We start from the raw sequence: 25,767 nt of genomic DNA, 5'->3' as shown, positions 1-25,767 counted from the left end.
AGTAATCGATAATTCTTGTTCAGCACCGAGATCAGTATTGACTAGACATTGGAAGCACTCAGTTCAGCGCTCAGCTTCAGCGGGTTATCAGTACGAACAAAATTGTCGTTGCTACAAATACATAGATAGCAATGTTATTAATTTTAGTCTTAGCGGTATTGGCTGGAAGCCGATTTGGTAAGGAAAATATTCAAAACATTTAGACAAGAATAATAAACTAATTTACAAAATAATTTAAATATAAATTAATAAATCTTAACGTGGCAAATTATACATGAAGTAAAACCTTCACATACATATGCATTTACATAATGACCCCTGACCCTGCAGAGATAGCAAACAAAGTGAAAACTCTTTTGTGCGTTCTAAGTGAGTGTCGGTTTAAAAAGTACATATTTTTTCTAAAAAAAAAGTGTCGTAAAAGCAATAGAGTGGAGATTTCTGTAATTTTTAAACGGACACTCACTTAGAGCGTACAAAAATGTATCGTCGAGTGTTTAATCAAGAGAGTTTTCACTGTGTGTGCTATCTGCCATTGAAAAAGGGTCCGCTTAGAGTAATCCGCCTAATGCAGGTTTCTACTATCAGTATGTATGTATATGTATGTATTTGTGTTTGGTACTGTAAATCTACATAAATTAATTCAGAAAATTATATATTGATAGATTTTATGTCAAAGTTCAATGAACATTGCTGTGCAATAGAAACAAATAAGAGCCCACAACCCATTTTTAATGACAAGCTAAACAGTGCGGAATAAATTTATAAATATTCCAAATTCCAAATATAAATAAAAAAAAAAACAAAGGCTATATTTGATATATTCATGTAGTACTACATTCAAAATATACCATAGGGTGCAAAATATACCAGACTGGTAGCCAAGCCAACTAAGAACCGTAAGTAGGCGTATTGCAAAAGCGCATACAAAAGTATTTCTTCGTCGGAGAGGCTTCCTTCTGCATGTTACATACATTTATAGGCAGAGTATTTTAGAATATTGTACTTTAAGTCGAAAATTATATTTTATATTTTTATACCCGCTACCCACAGGGTATTATAAGTTATAAGTTTCCATAAATTTCAGGAAAAACCATCTGATGTTTTCTTTGACCATTTGTTAAAGTAAAAACAGGCAAAAATCATTTACAAAGCAAAAGTCATAAGATCTAACCGCGAGCCGCGACACACAAGCATTAATAGGGGTGGTGGGGGAAAAACCCCGAGGATTTGATCAGGCACTCGAGTGTCTGAGCAAATCCTCGGGAGTTTTTCAGAATTTGAGCAGATACTCATAAGACTCAAGCCATTTCGTCACGAGTGCTAAAATGATCGGGTGCACGAAGAACACACTCACACTCGCAGTACTCACATGATTTTGAGTAAGTGTGTATCTCTCGGTTTGTGAGTGCTAAGTAGCACCGGCACTTAAAAATGTGTGGGTGTGAGTTGAGTATCGAAATTTGCCACCCTTGACGATGTCTGATTATAACTTTGTGCCGGCAGGAAATGTATGTAACAGGTAGAAGGAGGCATCTCTGACTCTATAAAGTATATATATTCTTGATCAGCATTAATAGCCGAGACGATCTAGCCATGTCCGTCTGTGTGTCTGTCCGTCTATCCGTATGAAACACTGTATCTCAGAAACTATAAGAGATAGAGGTATAATTTTTTTTTTCGACAGCATTTGTTATGTTTGCACGCAGAACAAGTTTGTTTCAAATTTGTGCCACGAATCAAATCGAATTGAAATGTACAATAATAACTATAGTAATTGTGATTCCTGAAAATTTGGTTGCGATCAGATACAAATTGTAGAAGTTATTAAAGAAATACTTTTGCATGGGCAAAACCGCCTACTTACTTGGGGTTTTAGTTGCTTTGGCCGACAATCTGGTATATAGTATTATGCCGTCTATGGTATATTTTGAATATGGTACTAAATAGAATAACAAATATTCGATTTGGAATATTTTTAGTATTTTTGTATTTTTGGTATATTTTGAAAAAAAAATACCGCAATATTTTGCTTTTATTCAAAATGGGTAGCGGGTATCTCACAGGTGAGGACACTCAACTGTAACTTTCTTACTTGTTTAAATTACCTTCTTGGCTATCCTATTAATGAAATCTGTTTTTTTTTTTACAAAAATAAATTTGTTTATTGATTTCATTAGTTTAATCAGTACAATTTATTGACAAGAAGTACTTCTATCTGCCGCTCTAAACCAATATACTCTCCTTAAGACCCCTATCATCTTATATTGGAAGTGTTGGTAGAGCGGCCAGCCCCATCTAGGTTGAAACGCGTGCGCCAGTTTTCAAAGACTGACTTTACTTGGCTGTCTCGGCTCTTGTCGAATACCGACTGCTTGCAACTGAGAAGATGAATAGCACAGTAAAAGTGTTTTTTAAAAAACAAATTTTTGATTTATGCGTTCCATTAAGTAAACCACGCATGTCAAGCCAACCTGTTTGGTTGACACGGGAAATGGCATATCTTTAAAATAAAATGTCAAAAGTTAAAAGAAGTTTCGGGAAACTGTTATTTTCATTGACTACATTTGCTACACCATTTCGCAATCTGTCTATAATAAAGAATGTTCCAATAATTCTCTTGTGAGTTGTAGACGGCGAATTCCGCCGACATAAGTCAATCCATAACTTTTTTTTTTCAAATAACCTGACTTTTCTAAAGAGATAACTCAATTCGGGAACCCATAATTACCAACAGTTCAAAATTAAATATTTTAAATAGCACAAAGTCGACTTTATCCCAGTTCCTGATGGAGTTTCAGCTTATGTGCTTAAGCATTGTGGTGAAGTTCTTTAAATCTTTCATACAATCTTTTTATCTAAGTTGCTGAAAAGATTAATTTTATGAAAGAGGAAATATTTCTAACGTTATAAATTAAAGAGAATTATTGAGACACAATAACAGTACAATTACAACATTTTTGTAAATCCATTATCTCCTCCCTCAATATAGTTTTATAAAATATATATCTACATAGAACCACAAACTTAATACAGTCCACATCCTTGGTAATTTAAGGCTTTCAGTAATGCTTTGGATTCTGTTAAAAATTGTCTTTTACTTCATAAACTTGATCAGTAGTTATTTCAAAACCACTTTATTAATTGGATATCTGGCTATTTAAATGTAAAAATCCAGCCCATCACTGATTGAAATCTGACATTGACAGCTTTTAATCTTGGTGTAAAATTAATTTATTGAATCTTAGTTGCAGTAAATTCATTTTTGTCTTTTAAAAATACTTATATTTTATATGCAAAACCTTTTGAGCGTATTGAGGATACGAATGATTTGAATATCTTTTTATCGTTTTCAAAACTCAAGTTTGACAATACATAATCCTTTCTGTATTCCCTTGGTATCGAGGGTCTACTTCACGGTGCTGTCCGGTAGCAAGTCAACTAACGAAAAAATAGTAATAGAAAATAGATATTAGATATAATATAATAATATAGAAATTTCCCTACTCTCTCACTGACTTTTTATAATTTTCGCATTATTTTTCTATATATGTGTGCAGCTCATGCCGAATGCTCAGACAAGGAATTTACTTGCTCGGACAGAACTTGCATTAATGATGCGTTGAAGTGCAATGGAAAAAAGGACTGTGCTGATGGCAGTGACGAGACTTTCGTGGCTTGCTATGCATCAATTTGTGAGAATGATGATCTGTTCAGATGTAACTATGGTGGCTGTGTGGCCAAAGCCAAGCAGTGTGATGGCGTTAAAGACTGTTGGGATAACAGCGATGAAAATACATTTTTGTGTGCTAATGAGACAAGCATGAATGTACTCCTTGACGAACTTCGAGGTGATTGCAGGTAAGTTAATATTAATACCAATTACATTTCTGAATGTAAATTGAACGTTAATTTCCTTAGTGAGCTTTATGGTCTCTCCTGCGAGGTAAAGTCTAAAAATATATGCTTGAGGTGGAGTCAGATTTGTGACGGTGTTACAGATTGTTCAAACGAGATAGATGAAAAACATGAACTATGCTCCTCAACATTATGTCCAGCTAAATCATTTCGTTGTGAAAACGGCGCCTGTATTCAAAAAAAGAGTTTGTGCAATCGCCAGGTTGATTGTGCCGATGGAAGTGATGAAATTCCCGAGATATGCGATCCACCAGTAAATTTAGAAAATAACGCAGTGCCAACCCAACTACCAAAGGATAAAACTTCGATAATTCCACCCAAACACAATGTTTGGAAGAAAAGTGGATGTAAATTGCCCCAACAGACTGGAATGTATGCTACTGATTACTTCACGGATATTAGCTATAAACCAAATAGTGAAGTTCCGGTCCGAACAGTTGTGGTTGTGAATTGTAGAGAAGGATACGAGAACTTTAATTCGGGTATCAATAGATGTGTTGGTAATGATGATGATCAAGAGAATGCATGGTCCGATTTATTTAGATGTGTGCGACGTTGCGACCAAAGTCCCATGATACGCAATCCTCGCTATTCAACACAATGCATTGGGAATTCAGGTTTAAATGATTGCAAAACTGATGCCCACATTTTGGATACAGAGCTGAGAGTAACTTGTGCTCCTGGATTCGAAGCATTTAACGATGCTAACCAAATGGGCAAACATATCTGCGATGACGATGGTTCGTGGAGCATGAAAGAAGTGAACCCCAAATGTGAAGCGATTTGTGGCATTAAGTCAAAACATCATCCGAATGTTACGCCTTGGAAAGTCAGCCTATTTGTACGCGCCTCTGCACGCGATAACACATATAACTTCAAATGTTCAGGCACAATCCTTTCACCATATGTTGTACTCACGGCCATATCGTGTTTTGATAGCAGGCCCAAAGAGGACGACGGCAGGTTATTTTACTCGGTTATTGAAGGTGATTACAATGTCAGCTACAAGGAATCTGATGACCATGGTTACATGATACACTTCATTGCGGACATTAACACAGTTACACAGTAAGTTCAAAATGATGCATGGATCATTTACTTTGCTTATTATTATTATATCATTTGCTTTACACAAAATATAGGCCTGAAACTAAAGTTCCCCAAGCCGCATTAATTATCCTCGTCAAGCCGTTCCAGTTTGGCGCCAAAGTTAGACCCATTTGCTTCGATACAAGTGTAAGCGAAGAGAAGGTTGCTCTTGAGTCCCCTGGTGACTTCAGTGAATTCCAGAAGGGGGAAAGTGTGGTCAAAGGTTCGGACAACGATAAATATAGTTTAACGCATCTTGTAGTCAGCAATGCGATGAGTTACAATGTGGAAGCATTTGCTAAAGCGATCGGCGAAACTATTCAAGACAGCGAAAACATTTTTTGAACATTTAATTCACTTTATTATTTTTCGATTTTAGAGCTAAAAATAAATGTCAATTTACATTAACTAAAACACACACATACACATCTAATATTGGCAATTACATAAGTATGTATGTACGAGATATATTTAATTAGTTTTATTTATTTTCAACACTGTTTACTGATGTTTTTGCTTCAACTGTTTGATACATTCTGCGTTCACTCCTGTATCTGACTTTCATTTGCTATGCTCATTCATTAAATTGTCTTCAATTTTAATGGTATTTTTTACTTCGGTTTCGATTTGTATGTCTGTTTTGGGGTTTTATTTTTGTTTGAAGATGCTTTCTTAATTTTTTAAAATTGTTATTTTACATTGAGAATTTGGAATTAGAGTCTAACTATTTTAAATTTCAATTAAGCTTTCATTTCGTAATACAATACATTTGAATGCCGTTCTACTTGTAATAATGAATTACTGACACTTAGTATGAATTTTAGGACACATACAGTTGATTTCTCTTAGTAAATATTTAGTTTATTCCGTCCTACAATTAAGTAAAAACTTTTAATTGCGTTTAAATTTCGTTCTTTTATTTCTTGTGTTTTTTTTAATTTTGATCACTTCAGTCTTACCAAAAATATTTACTTTAACAGTTTTCCTTTACTTTTTTACTCTTTTCCTTAAATTTTGCTTGCTTACATTTCCAGTTTTAGTAATAGTATTTAAGTTTTTTTTTAGCTTAATTCAAAATAGTTTATTTGCTTTTAATCTATCGCAAAGTTTCAGTAGTTTATAAAACACATGCAAATTTTAATCATCAACCGTGTGTTTCTTATTTTCGATACTTGATGTCAAATATGTTTTTACATTTAAAAATTTCTTATAGAAATTTCTGTATTCAATACGATACACGTATGTTAAATAAATTTAATTTACTCTTTTCATATTCTGCCAGCTCTAACCTTAATAGTTTTATATGTACATATCATTTGTAGTTTGCAGTAGCTTTGATTTGAATTATTTTTGATTTTCGACTTGACTGCGAGATCTGTTTGTGAATGAAATAAAACTATATCTTATGAACATCCGAGCTAAATATATGTATGTACAATTTTAATATAGGAGTTTTGAGCATCAATTGTCGATTGTTATTACCATTGAAGAAATAAACAATACACAGATATGGGGTACTTTGATAGCTTCATTTCCATAGAATTTAGTATGTAATAAATGAAAGAATTCATGGTTTAATTAGAATTTAAGTTGACGAAAAGAAATCAATCAGAAAGCATTTTGAAAATAAATATATATATTTATATATAAAGGTAAAGATAATGTTAAAGGGAGGTCAGAGATGGTGTTGCATAAATTTCAAGACTTTAAGGTTTATGACAAAGAAATTAATAGAAGCAAAAGTATTTGTTAAAAGGAAGCTAAGAAATTAAGCAATTTATCCGAAATCAGAGTACCCAAAAATGAATGATAACTAATATCAATGCTGTGTTATAAATTGATGTAAATTAAATTGGACGGTGTAGTTGTTAAATTAGAATAAGTAATACGTATTCTTACCAATTTACAATAGAATATGCTTAACAAAATGCGTATCAAAATGATTAAAAGAGTACTACATTTAAGTTGAATGTGTGCGTGTGTGTATGTGTATGTTTCACTTATATGGACTAACTACAAATTAATACTGTACAGGATGGGCGACTCCAACGATACGGGAAGTAGAAACTACCATAAGTAACGGGCCTGCACGGCACCGTATTGCATACAAATCGGCGGTCAACACAATATAATATATGTTAGTACATATGTATGTTTGTATACATTACCATACTATATGTAGCATAACATTTCGAATCACCATAAGCAACTAACTAGAACGAGAAGGGGCGGGGCGCTGGCCAACTTAAAAGTACGACGTTAGCTATCCTTTATCCTTGCCAGGCCCAACGCTAACGCCGAGCAGATGCTCGCCCGCCATGAGACCCGCCGGCTGATGCGCATAGTTGCGTATCTGATGGAGCGAGATCAGCTGATTGGGAAAGGCGTTGGCATTGTTCTGATTGACATTCTTGTTGGGGAAACTGATGGCATCGTAGAGATAGGGACGCTGCGCCATCGGATGGTGACTCAGCGAGTTTAAGTGCGGTGGCATTGAGTTGATCGGTGTAAAAGCGGAGTTGCTTGTGCTTTTTGCTATCGATGCTGCATCATATGGTCCAACGGTGCTGGGTGTCGATACTGTGAAAAGAATCAGGTTACCTCGGCTGTCTCTAAACACGATTAAATTCGAAGTAAATGCCTTACCAATATCCTCACGCACGGGATCGGGCATAATGCGATGATGCGGTTGCAGTTGCTCTGGCGCATGTCCATTGCTTTGGCCGGTGTTTGGTGCCGTTGGCTGCACGTAGTGCGCCTCCATGGTGTGCTGCGGTGGTGGCTGCTGTTGCTGCTGCTGTGAGTGATGATGTTGCGGCTGTTGTTGCTGCTGCTGCTGTTGCTGTGGCGGGCCATGTTGCTGCGGTGGTACGCCTAGCTGCGTGTGATGATGATGTGGTTGCTGTTGCTGCTGCTGCTGTTGTTGTTGCTGTTGCTGTTGTTGCTGCTGTTGTTGTTGTTGCTGTTGCTGTTGTTGTTGTTGCTGTTGCTGTTGGTGCATTACCTCCATGGCATTAGCAGCTGCCGCCGAGTCGGGACTCACCTTTGGCCAGTAGCTATTATCGCTGGGCGCTATCGAAACCGGTGGCAATACCAGATTGCTGCGCTGGTGCTGCGAGTTGCTTGTGGCCCCAGCTGAGGCATTGCTCTGATTGCCGCCTCCGCCGCCAGCTGCAGCAGCAGCCGCCGCTAGGGCTGCCGCACTGCCGGGTGCGATTGGCGGCCGTTTGTCCGTTCTTTCCGCATGCTTCTGCATGTGCTTGGTTAGATAGGTCTCCTGGGTGTACGATTTGCCGCAGTACTGGCATATGTGCGTCTTCAGGTGCTTCGATTCCTTGTGCTTGGGTATGTGCTCCAGCAGCGATGGCTCATCCGAGAAACACTTGTAGCACGAGTTGCATTTGAACGGCTTGTCTGTCTGATGGCAGCGCGAATGCGACTGCAGATTCGAGAGCTGCGAGAAGGCCTTCTGACATCCCGGATGCCGGCACTTGTACGGCTTGTCACCCGTGTGGGTGCGTATGTGCTGCTGCAGGTGCGACAACTGGGTGAACTTGCGCTGGCATATCTCGCAGCGGTACGGCTTGATGCCCAAATGGATGCGGGTGTGCTGCGATAGATACGATGAGTTGGCGAATGCCTTCGAGCACTGCGTACACTTGTATGGCTTCGCCTCACGCATGTGAATCTGTGTGTGCAGCTGCAAGTCCGCCTTCGAGCTGAAGATCTATAATGAATATAGGAGAGAATTTGAATGTTAACAAAATAAAATATGGTCGTGGTATGTTAGAGATTAAGTTTGGAAATTTGCTGCTGTTTGCATTGTCCCTAAACCAAATGCCTTCATCACCTTGCTGTCCTTCACATCATGTGTCATATGATGCGGCGAACTGGTTGAGGATGAAATGCCATTCGCATTCGATACGCTAGAAACACTAATTGTGGTCGCGATTGGATTCGAACTGGGATTCGCATTTGGATTTTGTGCATTGCGTTCATTGAGCGTGGCATTTTGCATTCGAATGCCGCCGTTGTCGACGCTGTTGCTGGTCACCACAATGTGCTGATTGGGATTCGGATAGATACGGGACTTGCGACCCCTTGTGGAGCCCGTTGGTGCTGTGGTGGCGCTTCCACCTGTGCCGCCTCCGCCACCACCTCCGACGCTGCTGCTGCTGCTGCTTACTACGGCATCGTTAACCATCTTAGAGCTGCTGCTGCTGCCGTCGGCTACTGCAAGAGTGGAGCTGCTTTCGAGGCTGGGCTTCGACTGATGCAGTGCCTCTCCACCGCCACTCAGGTGATATTGATGCTGTTGTTGCTGTGGCTGTGGTTGATGCGGCTGCTGTTGTTGTTGCTGCGGTTGAGGATGCGGATGTGGATGAGGCTGCGAATGCGGATGCGGCTGTTGGCTATAGCTCAGCACTGAGCTTCGCAAATCCGGCGTATTGGAGAATACACTAAGTGGTCCGAGTGCCACTCGCTCATTTAGACTGTTGCGCAGATGATCGATGGAGCGATGCACGGCGTGGCTGTAGTCCCCACCTGCGGGAGGAATCTCGCCAATCAGTGGTGAATTGTGATGGTAGTCGAGACCACCGCCAATCGGGCGATACTCGATCAAACGACCCTCCATTTGTTCACTTTTATTTATAAGGACGTTATTTATTCGGTTTTTTATTCGATTATTTTCAAATTATTTAAGCACAAACTTTTATTTTTAAGATATTACATATCACTGGTTTAATCAACGACCATATCTTGTTCAATTAGTCGATTTTAAAACGGTTTATATTTAATTCACTTAGATGTTTTTTATTTTGAGAAACGTGAATACACCGCCGATCATTTTTATTTAAAAGTTGTTATCTTAAAGCAGAAATATTTTAAATTTATTTGCTCAGAGCTTTCAATAAATTAATGACAAGAGAATATTAGTAAGTAGAAGTATTCGAAGTATCATCCTTTCATTAGATGTTTTTATACCCGTAATCAGTAAGGTAGAAGGGTATTATAACTTTGTGCCTACAGGGTATGTGTGTCATGTCCTTCCATGTTCAAGATATTGTCATGTGCTTCTGTTCGTATGTCTGCCTGTCTGTCTGTCGTCCGTATGAACGTATGATCTTAGTCCTTAAGTTTCAAAACTGTTTCCTAAATATTATATTTGCGGAATGATGCTGCCTGGTCTTAATTAAAGTGATCTACACATATGGTATATTTTAAATGTAATAGTGTATCAAAATACAAAAATATAGCTTTCGGTATATCGCAGTATTTTTAGTACGCAATTGCGGTATATTTTATTAAAAATGTGTATCGGGTATCTTACAGTCGAGTAATTTTCTTGATTGCTTTATTTTAACATAATTAAAACAAAGTGTATGATATCAGAAATATTCTAAAACATTCCTTTCAGTCTATTAAATCTATCAGCAATTCCCATAAAATTATAGTAAATTAAAACCAGAAATTAATGAAGAATATAATAAAACAAATTATGATATTAAAAAATATTTCAATATGTAAGTTAAAGATGCCTTTATAGCGAGTATTTGTACTTTAAAGAATCAAAATTGTCTATAGCCTGTTGCATATGTTTTAAACATTTCTTTTGTTTCTCTATCCATGGTTTTTTTTAGGTAGGAAACCTGCGAGACGAGACCACAAAAACGGTTTGTCTCGACTCGCTGCACTGCCAACTGGATGGGATTTTCTTTTTTCCAGTTGTTATTTTGTTTGTCCTAAATCTAACGCCATTTTTACTGCGAACTTTTTATTTTGCATTTTCAATTGCTTCGTTGCGCTGCACGTCGACATTTTTTTCCCCAACATTTTGCAGGCGGTGGAAATATTTTTTCTCGCCACGCATTTGACTTTTCTGATTTTATGCTGCTGCCTCTGTCCCTCGCTTCTGGCTGGTTTCATTCTGCGGCTGTGAGTGAGCTTTTTCAATTTGACTATTTTTCTATGCGGGGTTTTCTTTGCTTGTTTTGGATCGCTTCGATTAGATTTTTTCCTATATAAAATCCGTTATTTCAGTAAATGTTTGCCTGTCCCCGGCTGTCTGTGTTTTTATAGGGCATTCATTTTTTTGTTTGTATTATTTTTCTCCTTTTTTTGTTTGTTGTTTAGAGGGCAAGTCATTGAAGCGCAGACAAGCAGCAGACATCCTGCGTATTTGTCAGGTGAAAGTCCTCTTTGTTTTTATTTGCATTGCTCCATTTTGTTTTCGTTTTGTGGGTTTCCCTGTTTCTAAGCGCAGCGAATAATTCATTCATTTGTTGCATATTTCAACGTTCACCAGTGTTGATTTTTGATGCACACAAGCACGAATAAAAATACTCGAACACACGGCGCGCCGTGTCAGTATCTCTCATATACGAGCATTTATTTATTTGTTGCGCTTAGATAAAAAGTGCAACTTCGTTGGCTATTCACGACATTGACCTTGACAGCAATTTTTACGTGTTAGATTTTCAAAACACAATGACCACATAAATGTTCTAAATGTGTATGCATATTTGTCATATTTTGTAGACGAGTGAACCATAAATGGTTTTCTATAGATGTGCACACATATGTACATATGTGTGTACAATGAGAGTTCGCTTCGTTTGTTAATAATATTTTACGAGTATGTACTATATACCTTAAGTTAAAGTGATTTAATAAATATAATAGTGAGAATAAAATTTAATTAATTAAAGAAATAGTGAGGTAACCCTCAGGTAAACAGTAAAATTAGTGAATAAATATGCAATGAAGTTAATGTTTTATTAATATCACTTTTCGCCCTCAATCAATTATGTTTGAAGTTTGGGAATCATTTCGAAACTTTACTATGTCTCATAAAAAAAATGTCCAGAGTAAATATAATTAACTATTATGCCTTCAAGCTACGTCAATCAACAATTATTCGAAAAATAATAATTCTAATTTTGATTAGCTGTTATTAACTGTTTTAAATATGCTAAATTTGATGATTTTTACAAATTATACAGAAAATCTGTACAACTACATGGGCAATAAAATCGGGGAGGTGGACCAGACTGTGATGGTGTAATGGGGTAATAGTAATAAATATTTTTATATAATTTTCTTTCTACTCTATATTTATGGAATTTGAAAAGCTATACTGCGTATATTGCAGAAGAAATAGATTATTGTTGACCTAGGAGAACAATTGAAAATATCAAGATATATAATATTTAGAATACTTTGATTATGATTGTTTTTTTTTTATTGCAAATTAATTGTATCCTAATTAAAATGAAGGATATTACTTAGTCTATCATTTAGTTTTTGTTGTACTTCGTTAGCTAAATATTTATTTGTGAACAAATTACAGCAAGCATATAAATTTTGATCTTCCCTTTCTATTTCATTTATTAAATCTGATGAGTACTGTGGGAAACAGGCAAAATAGTTAAAGAATGAGTCACCCACATTTTTATATACTATGACATATTATGTGTACATAATGTGTATATATAAATATACAAGAGTGTACTTGATGCCTATGTTTAATGTACATAATGCAACCCAATCCTAAAACTGAATTAACAAAGAAACAATTAAAAAATGTAAAAAATAAATAGAAAAAGTGGGGAATGCATTTTGTTATATGACTGTGTGTGCATATGTATATAGCATACATGTGTGGGAGGGTGTTTGTTTGTTTGGGTGAAGGCGTAGTTCGGCCTTTTAACTAATTAACATTTGGCGGTTTGGCAACATTTTGTGACCCAAACTCAAACTATCCTTTTTATTAATTATTGAAAAATGTATTAAAAAAATCATGCCCGCTCTTTTATTATTCATACATTTTTTAATTGTTGTTGGCTGATTAATGCTTTTTCACACTACTACTTTTTAGCACTTTTTATTAAGTTGCACAAAATCACAAAAATGTTTCCGTTCTGTTTTGTTGTTGTTGGTTTTTGTTTGCTTTGCATTTTGTTGTTGTTGTTAACTTATATGAGACTTATTGTCAGTTGATGAAATATGCATTGCCTGGGTGTCATATGATCCACAAATATTTTTTTATGTTCGTTTAATAATTATTTTTTTTTTTTTTTTTTTTGTAGTTGTTGCTTATGCATTTTAATGATATTTAATTTCACATTTGCTGCGGCTTTTTGGGGCCACGCTTGTTTGAACTAATCATTAATTAATTTCACATCACTTAAAATATGCAATTAATTTTCGTGCTCTGCCTTAATTAAAAATAATATATATTTGCTGATTATTTTATATTGTAATATTATTCTTCGCAGCATACGCCCAATTTCGCCGACCACTCTTCGCGACTGCCAACGATGTGAACGCCGCAATTGCCTTTGATTAACTGATCGCTTTGCGATTTTCAATTTGGCCAAGCCGCATCAAAGGCTCGCAAGGCTCTGCACTGCACGTATGTACGTGTGTGTGTGCCTGTGTGTGTGTATGGGTGGGCGCAGGGGTGTGGCGAAGCTGTGAACAGCTGGCTCATTAACGGGTTGAAGTATTTTTGTGTGGCGCTTGCTGGGCATCTTCTCAGCCTATCAAGTTACCCAGATGCCCAAGCCTGGACCCAAGTATCATGCTAGCTTTACTTTAGCCAAGGCTTCAATATTAGAGACTCGTCACCAGGCTTTGGCTGTCGCGAATTCATTCTCAGGTGTTTGGGCTACCCAATTAGCTTAAGCTTGAATGGCTTTTAAAACTCACAGTTGCAATGCCGAAAGCGAGCAGCATCAATTTGTGTTAGTGTGAGGTCAGTTTAACCATTTCGTAAGCGGCTGAGACGTAATCGAGCCTGAGATTATGTCAACATTGTGCACTCAATATGGGGTATTCCTCAGCTTAGTAACAGCCTGATATTATATATATTATTAATTAATATGCAATATCAAATCTTTGATTTTAATTCAATTAACTGAAATAATATTTTGTGATATTATTTTATTGAACAATTGCGAGTCTTCAAATTTCACCTGATATTCTTTTATATTTTTGTATCTGTTGATAAGTGTATATCCAGAAAAGGTGCACAGAACCAAAAATACAATTTATTCGAAATATGTAAATGTATGAACAGTATGGTATAAAAAAAAAGTGTGTGCTCGACTGTGAGATACACGTAACCCATTTTTAAAAAAAAGCAAAGCACTGCGGTATTATTCTTAAAATTTACCAAAATTATATAATGCAAAAATATCAAAATCTACCGAAGACTTTATTTAATATATTGATATTTATATTCAAAATATACCATTGAGTATAAAATATACCACACTGTCAGCTAAAGCAACCAAGACTCGATTGCAGTAAGTATTTAGCCTTAGAAAAGCATTTCTTGAATAACTTCAACAATTTTTATCCAATCGAAATCAAATTCTCAGCTATCACAAAACAGTGTATTATTATTGTGTATGACGTGTAACAATCTGTTATAGTCTCTGAGATCTAGGTGTTTGAATGGATAGACAGACCGAAGGATATGACTATATCGTTTCGGTTTTTGACGCCTGTTACATACATTTCCTGAAAGCACAAAGATATAATACCCTTCCACCGTAAGGAGAGAGGGTATTAAAATATATAAGTACTCGTATATTCAAAATTTATGCATGAAATTTAGGATACCATTGAAAATTAAATGCAGAAAACAGTGCAATGAAGAAATGCAAAAATATAACAGTGAATTAAAGACAGATATAATTTCTGCATAAAAGTTTTGATCAAAATTGCTATTATCAGCAGCTACTTAATCTCGTAGTTCCAGCTGATCATATCGGCTGTCGTATAGTGCATATCAGTCCTAACACCAATATTTTTAGTTTTTTTTTTACTGATATGCATAAAAACTACTTTTAAAATAAGTTTTTTAAGTAATTTGGGACGACTTAGACTCTGAATTTCAACTTTCTCATTTTCCGGTTAAGTTATGATATTTATTGTTTTTGTGGATGTATATATAAAGACTTTTCATATGCGCATTGCAACCTGTTTTCTTAAATGTAAAATAAAATGAAATATCAAATATTGATAAGCGATTATTTCATTGTGATTTAAAAATATTTTCTTTTACCTAGATCTAAGAGACTTCACACGATCGGGAGATAAAGAAACGGTTTTGCTTTTTTAGAAAAGGGGTAGGGGGTATCTCAAACTCGAGCACACTGGACTTAAGTTTTCTTACTTGTTTTTTAAGATGAAGTTTAGAAATCTCACGTTTCTCATTCTGAAATTGCCAATATAAATAGATGTAGGAGTCGATGCCGTGTAAGCATTAAAATGTTCATGTCGTATATCTTCTACATACAGTTTTAGAACATGTATCAAGGTTAGGAGAATGGTAATACAAAATGCAACGTGGCTTTGACTTTCTGAATTTTAGACCGTGTACCAAACAAAAAAAGTTAACGCAATTTCTAAAATATCTAAATGACCACAACGATTTTTAATAAAGTGTGAAACTATTTAATAAGGCCAGTGAAGTAATTTTACTGATCTATGAGCGGTTATCAAAACTTCTTTCGTTTTGAAGAACTTGTTAAAATATAAGATAACTCAAGAAAATGCTGTCATTAAATTATTGATCCAATTGAAAATGAGAAACAAAAATTTTAGAAAATTAACAACGAAGCTTTATCTGAGTGCGCTCGAATAAAAGTCTACTTGTTTTCCCTTTTTCAGCTATAATCGAACTAATTAAAAGTAATTCTAAAAAATTGTGGAAATTACTTTTTTAAAATCATCAAAAATATTTAAGTTTGTTTGATATTATAAAATTGCAATTATAAAAAGGTTATAGTAAAAGTTAATAAAATTATTTACTAAAAAATATTTTTAAAGACGATAGAACTTTTTTATAGTTTTCAATTGAATGCGAATGTCCTTAAGTATAACTTCTTTAACTGCTATATTAATTTTTGTTTTTAGATATATGTAATGTAATTATACCATAATATTCCATTTAAAAAAATATTATTTAGAAGTTAGTTTTTTGATCGTTATTCTTTCGAATCGTATTTTGTCTGGCTAATAAATTTACAACAATAGCATTTTTCATAAGTCTAAAAAGTAAAACAATACATTAAAGGCTGAAAAAAAATTTTTGTATTTAAACTTGTTTAAAAACAGGTTGAAAATTAATATCAGTGCAGACAAATTATAGAAAATAAGCTTCGGTGATATCCATCTAGTTTGCCATAACTTTTGAACGCAATATTTTTAATTGTCCTCAGCAATTAATTTACAATAATGGATATTAAAAATAACTGTATTAAAATAGACTTATTAATGTTAGAACTATTGTGAGTCTATTGAAAACCCAATTTTAATATAAGAAATTTGCGAGTTTATTGAAGAGGCTGTCGTATACCGTCGGAACATTTGAGAGCAAGCTCCGTCTACTCGCATTCTAAGTAAGTAAGAGATGAGAATAATCTGACCTTGATATTGAACACAAGGAACAGCTGATATGCCGCAGTCACACACATATAAACACAAACACAGAGAGCGCGATGAAGAAAATTTATTATTTATATGCTCACACACACACAGACTCAAACCAACACTCACAGACACACACACTGAGACAGAGAAACAGGCACATATGCAGAAGGAAGGAAAACAAAGCCAGCTGCTTGGTGGCTTGCTTGGCTTGCTTGTTGGCATGATTTTCTTCTTAACGCTTTTGCGCGTCATGGTTACGATGCTGCAATGTAAGTATTAGATACTCGCGTGTCTTCAAGATACACGCACCCACGCTCACACACACAGATGCTTTGTTTATGTTTGCTCATTTTTTTTTAACACTGTAGAAGCAATAAATAAACACGGAGTGCAATTGAATCGAAAGGAAGCAGCGGCAGCCGTAGAAGGAAAAATGCTAAAGGCGCGCACACTTTTTACCGGAAACGGAAAACCGAGTCAAGTGCGAGTTCAAGTTTTGCCTCCGTTTCTGTTTCTTTTATTTGTGATTTTTATTTGTATTTTCTTTTTTTTTTTTGTAATATTTTTTGTATGTGTTGGTATTGCTACTTTTTCTTAAACTTGGCGCGACGACATCGACGATGGCGGCGACAACGATGTGAGCCGAAGACGTTGCACGTTGTTTGTTGTGCTTGCGATTGTGCTTGTGCTTGTGTGTGATGTGGATGTGGACGTGGACGAGAATGCGAATGTGGTTGTTGTTACTTTTATTGGCGGCGTCTCAAGGAACATGTTGCGCACACAGAAAAACACACAGCTGAACTAAAGTCGCGCGCTTTGCCCTATCGAGCAGTGAGCGTCAAGCCGTCGAGCATCGAGCGTCGAGTCGTGGAGCGAAACGCGTGCCGAGCCGAGAGCACGATCCGTCACCAATGTAAAAACTCAACTAAAGCGATGATGAAAAAATCTGAAACAATATATTTTTGGGGGGTCGTACACACACACATACAGTTGGGAGAGATGCAAAGCGACGCACACAGCTGCAGAAGTGGCAGCGGCGGCGGCGGCGACGGCGACGGCATCGACAGGCAAACCAGACAGACAAAACGCGCACTAACACTAACGCACCAGCATTTCAAAACGCAGCAGCAGCGAAATATACTTGTGTGTGTGTGTGTGAGTGGGTGGGTGGCGGCTCACTAAAGGCCGCCGCCGGCCGACTGAGCGACAACAACAATATCATCAACACAGCAAAAGGGGAGAGCGCTAACACACACACACACAATCACTCACACAAACACATACACACAAACTGGCAGCGGCGACTTCGAAAAAAAAGCAGCGACAACAACAACAAACTAAACGGGCAAAAAAATGCCACGCACACATACAGAAAAAAGCAGAAAAAAAGTTTTGGTTGCATAGGCGGCGTCGCTGCTGGCGCTATTCAAATGCTGCGCGCTCCATGGCGACTGCGCTGTCAGCGTCGCAGCCACCTGACAGAGCAGCGCCAAAACAACGACAACAAAAACAGCAACAGCAACAGCAACAAGGAGCAGTCGCCGTCAACATTGACCCAAACTCAATTTGGAATGGGGGAAGTTTGGAGCCGACGATGGGCTCTAAAAAGCGCGCAAAAAAATTGTGTAAAAAATTTAAAAAAGGGGAATTTTTGCCCACGCACACACACACAAAGTCACACGTACAAACGCACACAGTTGTAGCAGCCATGCACACTCTCTCACAAACAGACACACACACACATTCGCATACAAACGCACAGAATTTTTTCGCTGCCAACTTCGTGTTAGCCTTTGCCGCCCCCAAATTTGCTGCCTGCTGCTTCCCCTACCACCTTCCGCCGCATCTCCCCAACCCGATGGTCTGGCACTTTTTTCCAGCGTTTTGTTTTGTTCGACTTTGATGCTGCCCGGTTTTTTGCAATTCTCTTTTTTATTTTCTTTTTTTTTTGTTTTGTATTGAAGCGCTTTTTTTTATCCATTTCTCATTGACTTTGCATTTGCATTTTGCATTTGTTTTTGCTTTGACTTTGCAGTTGGCAACTGCAGTCGGAATTGCTGTGGCGAATGGGCGGTCAAATAAACCGAATGTGTGGCAATCATTTTTATGAAAATTGTTAGTTAATTCATAAGCTGTAAAGTATTTAAATGATTGCCTAAAAGTAGGCAATACTTTTGCTCAATTGCAGCTCTCGAGTCGAGTCTAAAATTGCTGCCATCCGCCATGTTGACGACGTTGCCGTCGACGTTTTGGAGCACTCTATCAGTCTGGCGTCGAATTACGCCAAAGAGAATCCAAAACAGAAAAAATAAAAAATAAAACGCTGGAGTGTGGAAAAAATGCCCCACACACTCACACACACACGTATACCAACAAAGCGTGCACTGAGTACGGAGCACACCTCAGGCTGCCTCCGCCCTGACCTAAGCCACCGCGTGGCTTAACTGCCAGCAGCAAGTCTTATTCTCTCACACCAATACTACAACACTAACTCCCTCTCACACACACTAGCACACACACAGATGGCCGCAAAGCGCACTCCTTCCGCTGCGCTGCAGCCGCCGCTTGTCTGCTGCTCGTCGACGTCGTCGTCGCCGTCGCTGTCGCTGCTATTCCTAAGTTGTTTTTTTCTCGCCACATTGCAACCTTGCCTCGACTTCTACTCTTCAAACTCTTGGGCACTCTGCTCGCTGCCCCTCTCTGCGCATTCTTTGCCTTCTATTTTTTTCCTTTTGCATTTTTCCCATTTCCATTCGGTGTGCATTTTTTTCCACGCAGCATCCCCTTCAATTCTCTTCCGTTTTTTTTTTTTTGTGGGCGCCTTGTCACAGGAAATAATTTTTTCCACTGCTTCGTGGCATCTCTTTCGCACGCCGCACTTGTGACCCGTTCAAAAACAGATTTTTCTTTTTTTTTGTTGGTTTTGGTTTTTGTTTTGCTTTTCTGCTTCTTTCCACAACCATCGCCCCTATCAACGCGAGAGCGTGCTCGGTTGTTATTGCATTTTGACTTTGCAATTGCGTTTGTGTTTGTATTTGCTTTTAGATTTTGCCTTTTTAGTGTTCATTCGGTTTCAATGCGGTGCGATGAGGCCGTAGAGTTGCCAATAAAGTCTGTAATTCATTAACAATTGCACATTTTATGGCATTACAGAATTGGGTTAGAATAAGAGTTTGTGGTGCACTCAAGCTTTATAGGTAAAAATAAACTGCAGAAAAAGATCATTAGAGTGATGATCACTAATAATTTTTTTTATTATTTGAAATAGTTTTAATTTATATACATTTCTCTCCCCTTCTCCATTAGTCTACTAAAGTGGTTTGAAATATTTCTAACTATAAGAAAAAAGAGACTGAACTGTGTGTGAAAAACTAATTATGACATGGTGGCAACACTGACACTGAGCACTTTGACGTTTTATTTCATTATTTTTTTTGCATGTGCTTTGTGCGTTGCTTTGCATTTTGCTTTGGTTCGATTTTTGTATCTTCTTTTTTATTTGTCACAGTGAATTTTTTAGTTGTTTTGTTGGGTTTTTGTTTTTGAACGCAATGGACAGTCGAAAACACCAACACACATGCACATAAGGGCCACGGGTGTTGGGGAGGGGGATGGAGGTAGTGAAGTGGATGGGTTATCGGGCCAAAGCCCGCACATTTGTTATTGTATGGTTACTTGCATGGGCTTATTCCGATGCGTGACTGGCGTTTGTGGGCTTTGAATACAAACAAAACAGACGCACGCACACTCGTGCTCGCAAACACACTCACACTCGCACTCGCACTCACACTCATACTCATGGCTGGCCACTTTCAAACCCAGTCACACACACCCACACACACTCGCACACAGAGCGGCAAACACACATTGACTTATGTAGATACATGCACATGTGCATTTCAATACGCATTAATAACTACACGAATTCAATGCGACGCCCATCACACACACTACGTACTACAACTCATCCAATCGCACGCACACACACATTCACACTCTGAAACCCCCCACCCCCAATATTTGCCTTGCTAGGCTGCCGTCGCAGTCGCCGCAGCTCTGCTGCAACTGACGTCTAAAAAACGGCAACAAAATATAAAAATCAAATTCTTTTTCGCCTTTTGCCTGCCTCATTCGTTAATTTTGCTCGTTGCTGCGCCTCATTCGCACTCATGCCCTTTCCCACAGCACAACCAACAAAAAAGGCTCCGTTTCGCCATCGCGTTGTTCGTTAAAAAATTGATGGCAAAACGCTGCGCCGGCAAGTATGCAACACATTTGTCAGACGCCAAAATCAAAAATAAAAAAATCTTTTCGCTTTTGGTATTTTTTTTTTTTGCTTTTGGTTTCATATTTTGTCTGTTGGTTCGCTTAGTCTAACATTTTCACTTTTTGATGTGCGCTTTCTGATTTTTTTTATTTTGCTAGCTCTCGAATTTTTTAGACGTACTCGTATTTTGTTTGCCGGCCGCAAAACGCTTTTCCATGAATTTTTCATCCATTTAGCGCGGCCATTGAGCCATTTTCATCGCGTTTAGAATTCATTGATACTTTGGCAAATTGTTTTCAAGCCGATTTGGTTTCCAAGCCCTGTGGTATGACATTGAATATCCAACGTTTTGATTTCCATATTGTTTTTCATTTAAAGTCGAACTGTAACCAACCTTTTTTTATTAGCTATGTTATAAACTGACTTTTAACTTCTAGTGAAATAAAATTTATAAATATATTGTGAAAAAATTTCGAGTTGCTATTAGCTTTGAAAATTAATTGAATGTTTAATATATTAATATAGACTGCAAATAGTAATGCAATATATAAATCGCATCAAAATTTTAAATTGAAATATTAAGTATACGCTGAATACAAATGATTTCCATATTGTTGTTCATTTAAAGTCAAATTGTAACCAACCTTTTTATTAGCTATAAACTGACTTTTAACTTCTAGTGAAATAAAATTTATAAATATATTGTGAAAAATTTCGAGTTACTATTAACTTTGACAATCTCATTTCTTTTCAAACTAATATAATCTTTAATACATTCATATTGACTTCAAATTGTAATGCAATATATAAATCGCATCACAAATTTCAAATTGAAATATTAAGTATACGCTGAATAAAATTTTGAATGATTAATTATTAGTTTTATGATGAAAGCTTTTTAATATTTAAATTTCTTATTAATTATGTAATAATTAAAATTGTTATATTCTTTTTTTGAATTATTTCAATTTTACTTATTTTAATTCGAGTTGTATTAGTTTTTAAAATGTTTCAAATGTGTTTAATGTAATGTAGACAGGCAAACTCCGTTCTCTAATACATTTTTTTTCTGTGCCCATTCATTGGTCTGTATACTAAGGTAAATTACACCTGTTTACTTGGACTTGTAAACATTTCGATTAAGTCAAATGTAAATACCTGAATCAAGTAAACATTCTGATTAAGCTCAATGTAATCACAGTGAAATCTCTATATGGCAAACGCGGCAGGTCATACAATTTTTGTCCAATGGGCATGTTGCTTTAATAGGGTTATCAGATTATTTATTTATTTAAAAAGGTTAGGTATAATTAAAATTAATACTAACATTATTGGTAAACCAATATCATTATCAGATAATTTGCAACAACATTGTATTTTGTAAATTGAAATTTTGTCAATCATGTCTACATTTTCTTACTACATACAATATTTGAACTTTTTACATAAAGAAATAATATATTAGAGAGGTTTTTATTTTGTTTTCGAACCTATGCTCCTTGGTTTTCTTTTCTACATTATTTTTATATTGGCAGCGACCATAATTATTATAACTTTGTGCCGGCAGGAAATGCATGTAACAGGTAGAAGGCAGCGTTATTAAGTTTTTTTTTAAATATATGACACTGAATATTTGTATATGAAAAGTAATCTTGTAAAAGGTTTAGATTAATATAAGTGTGTGTTATGAGAAGATTCACTGTAATTGTAGTAGATCTTATAGGAGACTTCTGATCTGCACAGTGGAAAAAGCATCTCAAAATACGTAAAAAATTTTGTTCCCGTTCAATTTATTAAAAGTCAATGCGACATAGCAGACTCTCAAATTTTTTCGTAGGTTGTCAAACATAGAGAAAATAATTTAATTTTTTCGCTTCCATTCAACTCAACAATCAGGAGTATTCTGCTGTTCTGTTCTGTTCTGTTCTTATTGAACAGTTGCAGCTCAGAAGAAACAGCGAAGCCACATTCGACGAACTGAAGTCTTTCCAGAAAAATATTGGACACACAGCTGACTCAATGAGTAGTTGCAGCTGATTTAGTCAATACACAAGAAACATATACAAACATATGTACCGAGAAGTCTAGTGTATATACGAAAGAAGTATATCGCAAGTTGGCGATAACTGGAAGAGAAAACAGACGTTGTGCATGTCGACTGTGTGGCAAGTTGTCTTTTTATTATTTGCTGCCGCAACGCGCCGAGATGCAGACCAGGGACAGAATTCGACGTGAATATAATTCATATAATGACCTGAGCAGACAGTTTTGCATGTACGATGACCAGTCAATGGATTCGCTGGAGGATCGCATCGAGATGAATCCCAATGGATGCGAGACTGATTGCTACACTCTCTGCCCGTGTCCCCAGCCATCGTTGCTGCTGCTGCGCCATCACAACTTCAAGCTCAAGGTTTATTACTCTAATGTGGGCAACTGCGTGCAATGCAACAAACGGTGAGTGATTGCTTTCATTGTGGGAGTTGACGAGATTATAATAATGATTATTTCTCGTACAGCATTCGCTTTGCAGTAGCCAGTTTGAGGTGTCGGGATTGTCCGCTGCGTTGCCACACGGAATGCTATGACCAACTGACCGTTAACTGCATACCCCAACCTTTGATCAGCTCAAAACGTGGCCACTTGAGTGACTTTGCACCCGATGCGGCGCCCATGGTGCCTGCTTTGATTGTGCATTGTGTGACGGAGATTGAGGCACGCGGCTTAGAGCAGGAGGGTCTGTATCGCGTCTCCTCCACCCGAGAGAAGGTGAAGCGTTTGCGGCATAAACTGTTGCGTGGCAAGACGACGCCGCATCTCGGCAATAAGGATACTCACACGCTCTGCTGCTGCATCAAGGACTTTCTACGCACCCTTCAGCGTCCACTGATACCCGTGATTCACAGACACGACTTTGTACTGGCAACCCAACAGAACGATCCTCTGGCTGCCGAGGAGCAACTGTATCTGGCTGTCGTTGATCTGCATCGGGCACATCGCGACACCTTGGCGTTTCTTATGCTCCACTGGCAACGCATTGCTCAGAGTCCAGCCGTCAAGATGTCCATCAACAATATCGCCGTCATCTTTGCGCCCACACTCTTTGACGACGTCGATCTCAATCTGAGCAACGTGGTAATATGGCAGCAAGTCCTGAGAGTTCTGCTCTTGCAGCCGCCAGGCTTCTGGGCGCAATTCCTCGAGGTAGACTCGCTGATGCCCGCTTGTTCGCTGGACGACGACGAGTGGAAACGCGAGAGCAATCATTCCCCTAGCGTGCATTGGCAATCGGTAAAAACGTATTTTAGATCTATGGTAACTTTGTGATTTGTATCATAGTTTTTACGATATTAATTGATTATTTTATTATAGGTAAATCTTGCAGGATAGGAAATGGAATGATTGAATGAACCGCCCATCGAAAATGAAGAAGTCATAAAAATACCTGGCAAAGTTTATTTTGACTTCATCGAAACTTAACCACTTTGAATGAAACCAATAATTGAATACTTTATTATAATTCGTCGAGTTTCCATTAATACCAAAGTATAATTTATTGTAAACTCAGGAAATGCTATTCAAGTTCTCTTAATTTATGCAAGCATTTCAAATTTAAATTTCAATTCACAATACTGATGAGTGGACACAGACAGCCACAGTCGAACAGATAGAAAAGAAAAATCAGAGAGAGAGAGAGAGGGAGAGGAATTTAAAAAAATGTTGTAAAATTAATATTTCCCTTGGACATTTTGTATGTTGTTTATTATTTATATTATTTTAAGCAGAAAGCAAAACACATAGTGAAATATTTGTACGTAAATAAATAAGTTGCTTAAAGCGTTAATACAATAACAAATGAAAATGCGCACAGAAAAAAAATGTAAAAACTAGTTGACGTTTTAAAAACAATTTTCCGAGTGCTCGGCAAAAAAATTGATCATTTCATGCAAAATGCAGAATGCAAAATGCAAAATACAAGCAAAACAAAACAAAACACTTAAATGCAACGGGCGAGTGCATAAATAGGAACACACACACGCACACACACTAAGGCACACGTGCAATCGTCAATGCATTGGAAAAATAATAATGTACATATAATGAAATTAAAAATAAACAAGTTGCAGTCGTCGGACAGAAAGAGATGGCCAGAGAGGTGGACAAACGAGATGGCAACAATAGAATTCATTGTGCGAGTCTGTTGCTAACCGCACTAAAAATTGGGTGCCAATGCAATGGATGAGTGGCGTTTTTTTTTTGTCGGTCGATAGAGGACGACACGTTAGCATTAACCAAATGCTAATGCCAAAGGCCGCTGACCAACACACATATAACACTAACGCTTGCACACACACACAGATGCGCATGCAGGGGCAATGACTAAATGCATGGCCCACCAATACCGTAACAGAAAACTGCAACGCACAATGAGCAAAAAAAAGAATAACAAACAAAACAAAACCAAAACAAAGAGGCAAAAAAAAGAAAAATATATAAAAATAACAAAAATCAACGGCAACAATAAAAATAAAAATAGTTTACATAATTCATGCATTATATCGGATAAAATTTTAATGCCCTGCGCTCAGCATGTGTGCGTATGCAAGCGTCTGTATGTGTGCGTGTAAGCTGCGCAGTTTGGCAAAAAAGCGTTGCCTACTTGGGGGCGCGTGTTAAAATTATTTAACAAATAGCACGTTTGCAATGTATGTGAGTGTGTATGCCAAACACGCGTACTACATACGTATGTGTGTCTGTGTGTGTGTGTGTGTGTGTGTATGGGCGGCATGTATGCATAATCGCTTGCAGTTTTTTAGACTTTTTAGCCTATTTTTATTGTTAATTAAATGAGGGGAATTACAGACACACTGACAACTTGTGCATGTGCGTGACTTGCATATGTGGTGCGCAACAGCATATACGGCGGAATCTTTGCGTGTGTGTGTGTCTGTGTGTGTGCGAACGCTTCGTTTTTCTTTTTGCACTTTTTGTATTTTTCTATTCTTTCCTAACGTGGCAAAACATTTTTCGCTCGTTTTTCGCATGTA

At 37.1% G+C, this 25,767-nt stretch overlaps 3 protein-coding genes across 4 annotated transcripts in view; 2 read left to right on the top strand and 1 right to left on the bottom strand.

The window, feature by feature from the left end:
• The first annotated feature begins 32 nt into the window (after window positions 1-32).
• LOC133836901 (modular serine protease-like) lies at window positions 33-5,473 on the top strand. Its single transcript, XM_062267496.1, has 4 exons — window positions 33-177; window positions 3,561-3,861; window positions 3,922-4,986; window positions 5,061-5,473. Exons 1-4 carry the CDS (start codon window positions 132-134, stop codon window positions 5,350-5,352), a joined length of 1,704 nt encoding a protein of 567 aa, XP_062123480.1. The 5' UTR covers window positions 33-131; the 3' UTR covers window positions 5,353-5,473.
• A 588-nt stretch (window positions 5,474-6,061) lies between these two features.
• The window catches only part of LOC133836900 (zinc finger protein rotund), a 46,264-nt gene continuing 26,558 nt past the window's right edge, over window positions 6,062-25,767 (bottom strand). Inside the window, 2 exon segments of the mRNA XM_062267495.1 lie at window positions 6,062-7,587; window positions 7,654-8,734. Coding sequence (XP_062123479.1) covers window positions 7,271-7,587; window positions 7,654-8,734 — 1,398 coding nt within the window. The 3' untranslated portion in view covers window positions 6,062-7,270.
• LOC133837927 (GTPase-activating protein RacGAP84C) lies at window positions 22,532-24,605 on the top strand. 2 transcript variants are annotated; one of them, XM_062268842.1, is made up of 3 exons: window positions 22,532-23,176; window positions 23,239-24,010; window positions 24,092-24,605. In XM_062268842.1, exons 1-3 carry the CDS (start codon window positions 22,926-22,928, stop codon window positions 24,107-24,109), a joined length of 1,041 nt encoding a protein of 346 aa, XP_062124826.1. In that variant the 5' UTR covers window positions 22,532-22,925; the 3' UTR covers window positions 24,110-24,605. The 2 variants fall into 2 exon arrangements, with proteins under 2 accessions (XP_062124826.1, XP_062124825.1); XM_062268841.1 differs by having other exon boundaries at window positions 22,533-23,176; window positions 23,239-24,034; window positions 24,092-24,602.

This window comes from Drosophila sulfurigaster, chromosome 2R (genome assembly GCF_023558435.1).
Source record: "Drosophila sulfurigaster albostrigata strain 15112-1811.04 chromosome 2R, ASM2355843v2, whole genome shotgun sequence".
NCBI lineage: Eukaryota > Metazoa > Arthropoda > Insecta > Diptera > Drosophilidae > Drosophila > Drosophila sulfurigaster.
This window is presented reverse-complemented; position numbering and strand designations above follow the sequence as displayed.